Source organism: Pleurodeles waltl, chromosome 10 (assembly GCF_031143425.1).
Source record: "Pleurodeles waltl isolate 20211129_DDA chromosome 10, aPleWal1.hap1.20221129, whole genome shotgun sequence".
NCBI lineage: Eukaryota > Metazoa > Chordata > Amphibia > Caudata > Salamandridae > Pleurodeles > Pleurodeles waltl.
Window position 1 is genome coordinate 82109978 of NC_090449.1, and position 12005 is coordinate 82121982.

The 12005-nt window shown below is 42.8% G+C and overlaps 1 protein-coding gene across 1 annotated transcript in view; it reads left to right on the plus strand.

The window, feature by feature from the left end:
• CHTF18 (chromosome transmission fidelity factor 18) overlaps positions 1–12005 on the plus strand; it is a 330765-nt gene that overhangs the window by 44874 nt on the left and 273886 nt on the right. Inside the window, exon 5 of the mRNA XM_069209815.1 lies at positions 1988–2083. Within this exon, the coding sequence (XP_069065916.1) occupies positions 1988–2083 (96 nt within the window). The remainder of the gene's footprint in view (positions 1–1987; positions 2084–12005) is intronic.

Consider the following 12005-nt stretch of genomic DNA (forward strand, 5'->3'; position numbering starts at 1 on the left):
CGAGCTTTGCAGGATATACCAACATGTATTTGAGATTGGTCTTGCGGAGCTTCTTTCTCACAGCAGTGAAGGACTTGCGCTGCTCCTGTACCTTCTGAATGTAGTCTGCATAGATAGATTGCGATGTTGTGGTTCTCGAATTGCAGAACTGAAAGGTCCCTGGCAGCCCTCACGATAACATACCTGTCACTGTACTTCATGATCCTGGCAATGAGGGCCTGGAGTGGGGCTCCCGGCGGTGGGAAAGGGGTCAGCGTCTGGTGGACCAGTTCCACACCAAAAACTCTGAGAGGCCCCTAGGGTGCATGGTGTTCCTCATGAAGTCCTCAGGAAAGGGTCTCTGCCGATTGGCCCTCCACCCATTCGGGAAATGCCATAAGGTGCACATTATCCAGGCACTAGCACCCTTCGGCATCCTCAACAGTGTTCTCCAGCGCTTCCGTGGACATAGGCATTTGAGACACCAGTTGGCTTTAGTTGGTGGACCTCCAGTTGTAAGGTACTAATGTTGGATTCCACATTATCCACCATGTCGGTTACTTTGCTCAAGTCTGCACGTAGGAGATTAATTACAATATGGGTACCTGCAATTTGTCATTCAAGTGCCTCCCTAGAACTATGTATGGCTGCCAGTAGAGCCACTGTGGATGGTTCTGCCTCCCGCTGCTTGATTGTTCAGGTGAGGACGCCAGACCCTGCTGCGTAATTCTGTGTGGCTGCTGGCAGGTGGTGGTATACTGTATTATGGTGTTGTCCTGGACCTAGCGCTGAGATCTTTCCTTCCCCCATGCCAGTGGTACCGTCTCGAGCTTGCACGACCAAGGTAGTTCAATGGGTCAGTGAGCTACCCCTGAGGCGTGCAGGTCTTCAGTTTGTGTGCAAAGTTTTCCAGAGACCCCCACGGTCACCGGGGCGTTAGGACCTTCTGGTGAGACCGAAACGCGTCAGGGGAGTCCTGACATTGTTTGTTTTTTGTTGAGCTCACAAATTAAAGGAAGTATAGTAATGGTTCAACCTCGGAGTGCGGTTTTCTCTTTATTATAACCCAAGAGAATCAGTAATAAGTGATATGCGGATGTCCTACCGAACAACCGGCACCAACTAAAGAAAGTGTACCCTAGCACGCCAGTGAGGACAACATTTCTTTTTATATATATATATATATATATATATATATATATATATATATATATATATAATATAATAATAATATCCATTGTTGAAGTATCACATTTTCTTTGTTTCTGTGTTTTTCATTCTACTGCTGTGATTGTTTTTAGAATTGATGTGTGTTGCTGCCTTTGAAATAAAAGTTCACATTATCCGTTCCATGTATGAAACTTGGGAAATGCCTTAATAAATTCATTACTCAGAATAAGAGTGCTGCATTCTTTGCATTCCTTTCACTGCATTCCCTCTCAGTCTGAAGCAGAACAGATGCAGAAAAAGATGTGTGGCTTCGGACACAGGAAAGAAAATATGGTGTAGAACATATGGAAAATATATGATGCTGGACAAACAGTCAAAACGCATGTGAGGCACAAGCAACAAGTTGCAGTTTAAGCCAAAGAGAAGAATGACAATTTAGTACACTTGGTGGAGTAAGACAGAAGTAGGAAAGTGGGGTATGGGGACATAAGTAAGTATATGTGGCCTAAGACACAGGGAAAAATCGTAATATGAGGCACAGGGAAGAATATACATTGTGTGCCATAGGGAAGATTATTTAGTGTAACATGTTGAAGAACATAAGGTGTAGAACACAGAAGAATATAGAGCATAGGTCTCAGGAACTAAGCAGTGTAGGATTTGTGGAAGAATCATGATAAATTACTTGCTTTAATACATATAGATGTTTGTGAACGATATATTGCACACATTTTTTCACATGCCGTTAGTGTATGACTATGTTACAACTCAACAGCTCACTGTTGCTGTATTGTATATGCTGCAAATCATTTAACTTGTTTTTGTGTCTGCTGTACAGTTCTCCAAAGCTAGTGGTTTTGACTGGAATGGCGAGCGGCAGTTGCACTTACTGGGCGTGCCCTTCTCTTACCTGAAGGAGCAGGTTGCTGATGAGGTAAGTGTGATGCTGATATCAGAATAGCTTTTTGGTGGTCCCCCTTTCTCTTCGAAGTGACTCAGAATTGCTGTCAAGCAGCTTAATCTTAATTACAAAAAAATTTGAACATATCATTTCTCAAATTGCACGTATGATTGCAAACCTAGAATACATAATCTGTAAATTGGTAGAACAGGATGATGTGCAATTAATATGGGAGTCCTAGGTGCTAGGAGAGGTCCAGCTCTGATGTGCTTTGACTTTCCAGACCGATTGTGCCAAGGCTAGATAGGAAACAGGTTTGTCCAGATTCAGAAACCAATAAGGATAGAGCAGAGAGGCCTAAGAAGATTCGTCCAAGATTAATCTTGACTGAAACAGTCTAATGTATAAGGAGTGATAGGCTGGGTTGGACCTGATGGGGGTGCTCTCTTGGTTTGATTTGAGATACTTAACATGGCCCCATCTGGTGAGAAGTGCAGACTAGAGATTTAAAGGGCTTCAATGCTAAGAATGTGTGTTTGTATGCTTCGGGTGTCTAAGCACTATCTGCCACCCTTTATTCAATAGGGAAGAATACTGACATTGTTTCAGTACACAGGAAGGGGGTCGGCAGCCTGAATTCTTGTGCTTAAAATACACAGATCATAGTGCCAAAGTAATTGAATAGTGGGGTAAGTTTTTGCTTACTGTTCACACCAGTGCATCAGGAATATCCTGGTTCCTAACTTTCACATACATAAAAATAGTCTGAATGCGCATTTGCTTTCCACAATGCCTATATAGTCACATGTGGGAATGTTCAGACATCATTGTTTATAAATTTACTTTCAGGTCAGTCACAGACAGTGTTCACAAACTCACATTGACCAGTGTGTACATTATATTGTCCTAACGAAACTGAACTCCAATGATACATCTGTTTTTGCAACTTTCCCTTTCTTTATCTGTAGCAGATAGTTATGGTCTCTTTTCCAGGCCTATTTCCCACTCGCCTTATTACGTAGCAGAAGATCTTTATGCAAATCACTTGTGTAGATCAAAATGTGCTTTTACTGGTTTAAACAATATGAAGCCGTTTTCCTCCAATTCATGTGCCAGCTTTCCTGCCAAACGGTTTTTTCCCTCCCACAGTATCTCACCAGGTTATGTTTTATTCCCTTACACTTCGGCCATGTACAAGTCTTTCTATCCGTAAATTTCTTCACTTTGTGTTAGAAAAAGACACAAACGGTGTTTCACATTTTCAAAGTGCAATACACAGTGCCCAATTATTTCCTTCATTTACTTGACATGGTCTACAACGATGGACACATTATGGGTGCAGGGTCACTTTCCTCCTAACAAGTACTTAATTTCCCAACTGTAACCTAGTGAAAGCAAATTTGTGACTGTTTTCTAAATTCTCATTTCTTTCCCCTACTGTGAAGTGTCATTGACCCTCTGTGGCTCCTCAGCCCTTCTTTAATGTGGGAGTGGGGTATTCAATACTTTGCTCTTTAGTGGTCCAGATTGGTCCATAGACATCCTAGTTCCCTCATGGTGTGCTGGCCACAGCTTGCTGTAGAAATATGATGAGATACATTCTGTACTGGTGTGCACTTTCCTGAGCTGCTCCACGCTCTATCTTGAGAGACCCTTTTCCTCATGCAGGCTTCTTGTGAGGCTTTTTGTAGTCTCTCGCTCAATCCTGCACAAGTATAAGGACACAACTGTTCTGTCAGGCTTCACTCACTTGCTCGTCTTCCATACCTACTTCCTGTCAGCCAAGGGTGCTCCTTGAGATAGAGGTGCTCATTAGGATCAATATAACTGACCTGAAAACCTAGAGTTTAGACATTACCTCTCATCATCAGTGATTTACTATCTTAAGTCCTGGCTCTACCAGTTCAGGCATACATGATACCAGGAGCCTGCTCACCTTCCATGCTAGCGATAAGACGTGTCCTCAAGAGTAGTCTGAAGTGAGAACTACACTGGACTTTATTTCTGAAAGAAGGTCTCATCAGAAGAATTCTAACAGGATTGGCAGTCCTGACTGGCAATCTCTTTTTCTTCCAAGTGAAAGGAAGTTTCAACCAACCTCAGCATCCCTTTGTGAAACCACAGGCAATCGCCTGCATGTCTACATCACATGATCCACTAATTGTACTAATTCTGGAGCATATATAAACATCTCCCCCAAATGAAAAGAAAGCATTTATGTGCATACCAGCTGACACCTATGCAGCACAACCTGTAACTAAAAACAACCCCTGTTTACACCCTAGAGAGACTCTGAATGAGATAAGGCAGCAGAAATGTGTGTTTGAAAGACAGAGTCCAGAGTAAACAAAATTGCATTGGTTGTACTACTTAAAATAAACAGGAAAAGGACCACAGAGATACTCCATGTGAAGTTAGGAGGCATTGTCTGCAAATACCCTTCTTGAAATGAAAGCTTGTTACGTTGGCTGTGTCATTCCAGCAGAAAAAGAGGTGTTCAGCATTTGCTGAATAGTAGAGTTCTGTAACAAAAATCTTTATTAGAAAGGTTGACAAGAAGGAAAGAAGAGTGGGACTAAGGGAATTCACCCCCTTTTATGTGCTATCGAAGCTGAGGCAGGCAGGCTTGTCTGTGTCTCACCTGAAACCCAGGACTCATAAGAAAATCTGCAGCTTTTGGCAAAGGCCTGACCATCTTATGGATTTCCAAAGATTTACCATGTGAGAAGGCACTGTTGGTCTTATGAGGCCAGGTTGTGTGGAGTAGCCCTTTCCTCAGGAATAGTCGCTTGAATGATGGAAAAGAGTGAAGAAAATGTGTTGCTCCTTCCAGGAGACAAGCAAACCGTGTCTGAGAGGTCCGGTCTGTTGTGATCACCATCATCAGCTTAGAGGTCATTCTTCTGGCAAACATAAGACCCCTGAGGTGGAGGAAGGTGACGATATAAAGTATAAGGTCAAAGTTCCGGCCATTCCTGGAAGATATGTGTATCCTGAGCTTGTAGGTCCAAATGCCAAGTCAGAAACTTGTGAAGATGGCGGTTCAGGCAAGTGGCGAAAAGGGTCATGTCTAGGAGAGACTATAGAATTTTCACCACCTTGAGCATTTGGGGACCCAGAGATATTTGAAACGCCAGTCCACTGTTTGTTTTGAGAGACCAGGAAGGTGCTCTGATGAACACAAACTTGTTCTGTAAATGGGTGTCCCATAAGCCCTTCAAGAGGTTTGCAGATGCTTTTGGATGTTCCTCAAGTTTGTTCACACATTTCACCCCAGCAAGTTACCCATTCCGAGGAGGATACTGCAATGAGTCATCTATTTGACGACACAAAGATGCTGTGGAACAACTTAAAAGCACAGATGTGAAGGCTGTGCTCCACTAATGACCACGTGTCCGTAGTAAACATACTTCTCAAGGTGGCTCCCCATCATCTCCTGCTGGTGTTGGACTCTGTGATGATGTCTGGAACAGTGCTTCAGATTGCTTGACTATTCTATGCCTCAAATGGGACAGCCCCCATTGATCCTCAGATTGAAAGTCCTCATCCAGTAAGATGTGAACTTTAGAAGTATATTTTATTGCTTTCAGCTAATTAGTATGTTCGCAGCCAGCATATACATACTTAAAGCTGTTCATTCGAAAAAAGGAAAAGAATGCCATGATATGCATAATACATAATTGTGCGTAGGATATGGATAAAGTACTAAATATTTGGAAGTAGAAAAATAATTTTTGGCTGTTGCAGTACAAGCAGGATTATCATTTCGGAGTACTGGCCCACGGTTATATAACTAGTTTCATTATAAGGATAATAGAGTTGGCATCTTCTACAGATGTCTGACAAGCAGTTATTCCCCATCCTAGCACTATGCAGTCAGAGTTTTCATATGGGTCAGGGATGTTTATCCTACTTACAGACTTGAGTTCCGGTCACCGATGTGGATATGGCTCACTTTCGCTCTTAGTCAATGAAGGCTTTTGTTCCAGAGAGTATCAGGGGCTAACTTCGCCCCTCATTGGCACACTAGTTTTCATTTGTTTACCTGTGACCTGATCTTATCTTTTACAGGAACGCTGATGGTCTCAAACCTCCTAGATTGTGTTTCTTGCTGACTTAGATGTTTGCATTGATTCTCCTGCGTTTTCCACAGATAGTTTTCCTAGCCTCCTTTTCCAGTTTAGGACTAACAGGAGTTCTATTTGATTTGCGTCTCATTGTAGCTGTCGTCTATCCCATTTGCATAGGAAAGGTGATGGCAAAGGTGACTGTTTTTCTACTGGCCGACTGACGTATAGTGATGTGGCTTGGAGAGGTGACCTATACAAAAGCAAGCAAAGGAATAATAATTCACACTCAGCCTCTTAGAAGATGAGAGCAAAAATAAACTTTTTAGCCTCTTTTCATTGAAGCAGATTTTCTTGCGAGGGAGCTTCAGAGTCCATGTGAAATTGTACACCACAGACCCAGAAAATCTGTAGTCTGATTGTTAGTGCAGGATGATTTCTTTAAATTGATGACAAAGCCTAGGTTGTACATGGGAACATTATCAAATAGCTGTTGTGAAATAATTTGATGTTAGAGTGGTGTATCAATAGGATGTTATCCAGATACATTACCAGGCAAACGTCCTGGTTGCCTGGGCCACTTGGTGACATTCCAAAGGCCGAGGATGGGCCAAGGCGAGTCATGTAAGCTACTGAATCTATCCGTGCCATTGGAGTTTCTGGAAAGGCTTCTTGTCTTGGAAAGGTAGGAGCTCTTCAACTCAAAGCTATCCATGCTGCTGCCATCAGTTGTGGTGTCTCCTAGCAGATGCATGCTCTTTATCTTGATTTATGAATGGCCTGATGTTATATTTCCCTGTCTGACCAAAAATAAATATTTAAAAAGCAATTTCAGAAAGTAACTATGAGGGCATCCTCCTTGACCATTCCTGAAACTTTGTGGTCTACCAGATGCTCTCTTTGCTTGAAAAAAGTATAATGTGTGATCTGTTGGCTTGGTGCAATGAAGAAGTCTTTGTGATATCCTTTCGGATGACCTGCAGTGTAGGATGGAAGAGGGCAATATGATTCCCAACCACTGTGGAGAGGGAAAGAGAGCTTAGAGGATGACTTCCCTTGAAAGGTGTCAGGTGAGGCTTCCCGAAGCCTCTGTTGGCGATGATACTTAAGCTTCATCTGCCATGTGAGAAGAATGTTGGAGCCGAATGCAAACCGAAGAAGTATTCAATGTCACAAAAGATGAATGGTCATGTTGGTCGTCTGCTGAAGCAAAAGCCTGTGGTTTGTGGAATACATGCAAGACTGTGGTCTGGGCCTTGTTCAAAGTTGTGAAGATTGAGATGTTATTTGAAAATAATGTTAAGATATCTCACTGAAAAGGAGGCTATTGGTGGCTTTTTCTTGAAACCTTAGGAAGATAGAAACACAATTGTATAATTTATATTTTGTAGAACCGCTTTGCAGCACACCACTAAGATAGAGGAGTGACCTGGGGCATCCTTGGCAACAGGCCATGCCAGCTTCCTCTAGAAAAGTTATGGCTTTCTCGATGGGGTCCAAGAGGCCTAAAAGACATGTACAGGTGTCTTTCCTGTCAATGTTTAAGAATGTGGACCTGGCTGAACACTGAAGGAAACCGAGTAGTCAAGCAGTTTAAAGAGTACAGTTAAACGCAGAATGGTATTTGCTAAGTTCTCTGAAGTGGAGGAGAACTATTGATGAGTGAACCCTGCGGCATGAGTAAAAGGGGCCCGTTTGTAGGAATTAGGAAGTGCAGGTGCCAATGGATCAAATGTTGGCTTTCTCTGCAGGTTTAAGGTAGTAGACTTAGATGGGTCACCTAGAGTGAGGCAGTGGCCAAATGAGCCTGGAAAAGGGTAATAATAATCAGTGATGTTATGAGGGTACTTGAATGAAAAACCGTCTTGTGCCCATAACCGATACACTACCCAGGGCCTTCTATGAGGGCTTGTCAGATGACTGGCTCCCTTTGCCTTGGAAAAGGCTACAAGAGTGATAGCATGTATCATGTGCCTTGCCTTGTTTGCCAGAGCTGCTGACTGGAATAACATGTTTCTTTTTTCTGGGAACGCATGGCAATCAATAGCTTGCCTGAGAGAGTGGAGTACAAGGCAAATGTAAGTTTCTGAAAGGCAGATGCTAGGGGGTCTGGAGACCACCTTGCTCTCTTCAATGTCCTGATGGAGTTGCACTGGGGAAACAGAAGCCAGTCATGCTAGTCTTGAAGTATAAGTGACATTCTACTGCTAAAACTTTCATTCAGCTGTCTTAAGTCAAGTCTTATTTTTTTTTTACATTTTAATACATAACCATTTGCGTTGCTCCAACAAAGTCAAGTTCAACTTTAACTGAGGCATCAAGATCTCAGAGATACTTGTCACCTGCTTTTCTAATGCCTCTTTAGTCACAGTACCCATTTACCATTATCTCCCATTAGATCTGAAGCCGACATAGGCAGCCAACTTCATTTTTACCTTCAGCAGGGCAGAACAGACTTTTCTTTCTGAATAGAAATAAATATAGTGTGTAGAAACTGTTTTCCCCAACGTTCATTCCAACCTTGGTAACCATAGTGCAAAATATTGTTCTCTGTTTAAGGTTTAACTAAATTCCAGTGATCCTACACACTGGGGTTAGCTCTGTCAAGAAAGAAAAAAAAATGAATGTGGTTCTAAGTGCAGTTTATCATGTCCTTAATAGATCCAAACAATACATATCATCTTATTTCAAGGATGCCTCTGCAAAGCAAGCCCCCTCCTAATGGTTTGTGTGCCTTGACAGTAGCATCTGCACGTCCCGAGTGGCCACCACTCCTTGTGGACCAGCTTCAGGCCAGATACTCAATTCTGTGATGACATCCTCAAAAGCATTTTTGAATGAGGAGCAGAGAAATGCATGCCAGTGCCCTGTCCTGTACAGCATGTTGTAGATCGGTATTTGAATTCTTTTTTTTACCTTGCATGTGCATCTGTAGAAGACTGATTCTTAAGGTGAAAAAAATATTTTATAGGGTAAGGCTGTTGTGTGGATTGTCACGCAACTCACCCTACCAACTAGACAACCGGCTACTGCTTGTGGCCTCTTCTCATTTATCTGTTCACAGGAGACGGGGATGTAGCAGCTCTGGTCGGTGCACCTGTAAGGTTCACTGAAGCAGCATTCTAAGAAGTGGCACCGGACCATGGGTAGCAGACTCTCTCCTTGCTGAAACCACTCAGATTAACAGTGCAGGAGACCTTGTTGACTGATGACTTGTGTTTTGGAAGTTGTGGTCTCCAGGCCCTGGGTGGCTCCATTTGTGGCTGGTGACATTTGAAAGTGGTAAGGTGTAAAAGTTGGGTATGACTTTTACGTTGCAAGTGAAGCGAACAAGCCTAATGGACAAACATGAGGTCGAGGGTGGGTCTTCCTCCTGAAAAAATTTACAAATGGTGCATTTGAAAGCAAACAAATTTAGTGAGAAAGCAAGGTTTATAAAGCAGTGTGAATGCATAGCCTTGAAATATTAAACACATTAAAAACCGTCTGATATCTTACTTGAATAATATGTTCAACAGTTTTAATGTGCAAATTGTACAGTATGACAACTTCAACCCATTAAAGTGTGTGTTTGTGCAGAATCTTGCAATGCATGCAGCATCAGCTTTGGAAGAAAATGTTCTAACCAGGCTCCAGGAAGCACCCACAGCTGCTGGCTACAGCCAGTCATACAGAAATATGTGCAGAGGTCTTTAAGTGGGATGAAAAAAGTGGGGGCTGTCTAAAAGGGACATGTAAAATACATTTTTGTGATTCCCTTAGTGTGCCACCCGACCTATATTTTGGTTTCTCTCAGATATGTTATTGCATCCAGAAATATAACACAACTGACATACACCTAAAACTTGTCAGTGCTATTGGCTTTGTCAGTGGTTGTTATCTGTTTAAGATAAATGAGTAACAACACTGATTTCTTATAAACAAATAATTAGCATTAGACATGTTTCAATTCTGAAATTGTGAGACTATATTATATTTTTGAGGCCTGTGGAAGGTGTATGGCCTTCAGTTATGTGTGCTTTATGTTACACATGTATGCCACTTTTCTCTGCGCATCTTTGTCATCTGCATGCTTTCAGTCTCCTCTTTCTTCTTCAGCACCCTCTTTTCAATGTCACCTGAATGCACTACCTCTCATCTCCCTCATTTTACCATCTCAAACATACAGTGCTGTCACACATGAGCACTTTATTTCCTTTTGCTTTTGCCTTCTAAATATTTTGACCACTGTGCACCCCATCACACACACTTACACTGAATTACAATTGTAGCTGGCATACATGACCATTGTTCTGTGTGCTCTGCAGAGGTGCCAACACACTGACAGGCACCTTGCTCTGCCTTCAACCTCAGCACAAGCGCTCTGCATCAAAGCCCCTTATAAACACCTCACACAAGTCAAAATATGCACTATGCAAGAGTAATAAAATGCACAAAAAGAAGTACAGAAACAGAGCGTGAAACAGCTAACTCTCTTGGCGAATGCAACATAAAGTGAAACGTGAAAAAAAGAAAAGAACGACATCACTGACACATTAACATAATGTTTTTAACATTCATTGTTCGCAAATCAATCCATTCCTTGTCATTAATGTTAAGGGCACGAAGATCCCATACAGCAGATAACTGCCTTTCCTGTAAGCACATATTTCTCGCTTTGAGCTTGACTCCGATATGTGGATAAATTTTGCAAGGGGAATCAGAACCCTGCTCGTCTTTTGGAACAATTTAGCGGAGGAACAAATACAACAGCTCCACTTCTGAAAGGGATAGTGATCTGCAGCCAGGGCTGGTGTGTCATTGTGGGGGAGGGTAAGGTGACAAGGGATCTTAGCACAATATAAATAACCCAAGATTAGCATTATAATGCTTACCATCACCGAGGACAAGGCACTAAACCGGACATGCTTCCATTCACTCCTACTGAGTGACGAATGGGAAAGGGTGGGATCGATGCCTTTGAATGACAGATGCCTGCTCTCACGCAGGGATGAAGAGTCCATCGCCCGAAACCATGATGCTAAAAGTGTCACTGGCCTATAGTGGATACCACTGTAGACCCCAATGAAAATGAATGGCTTTAGAAAACTATACAATTATATCCCTAAACTAATGGATCTGTTAAATGTTATTTCAATGTTGATGTGCAGGAATTTCAGAGGGGCACAGCCCCTTAACCCTAGAGGAGAACCCCCCCCCCCCCCCCCCCCCCCCCCCACACACACACACACACACGGGGGAAGGCTTTCTGCTACGCCAATGATGTGGATATTCTCTCGGTACATTGACCAATGAGCAGTCTCAGTACCAGTTCCTCCAAATACACTGCAGAGGTGCAAGGAGTAGTTGGTAGTTTGGGCAGTTTTTTTCACACAGTTACACTACACAAACAATGTAGATAGACCACCTGCACTTTTGATGGTAATCGGCTCCTGCTGGGTGCTCCACATGTCAGGAACAGGACTGGGCTTCTCCTGGTCAGTCTCCTCTGCAGCAGGGTCTGGCACATTTCTATATCCACACCCCTCCTTTGCCATGCGAAACCAGTGCTATCCAAAATGGAGTCCCAGGACTCAGATTTGTTTCTACCATACATGCCCCACTCAGGTAACATGCATAGATGCATCCAGCAGGCACACAGAATGTCAGCACAAGGGCCTGGGTTACATTTAAGTGGAACTAGACCCTAGTGTGGTGCTCCTAGAATTGAAAAACATGTCTGCTCAGGGCTAATAATCCTTCACAATTCGTATGCTGCCATCACAATTTAATTTTAGCTGCCTAGGACATGGGCAGTAGTTCATGCTTGGGGCCCCCTCCAGGTAATAGAACACGTTCTATCTCCTGGCTTTACCATTAGGCCAAACTTATGCTTCAGCGCACATTAG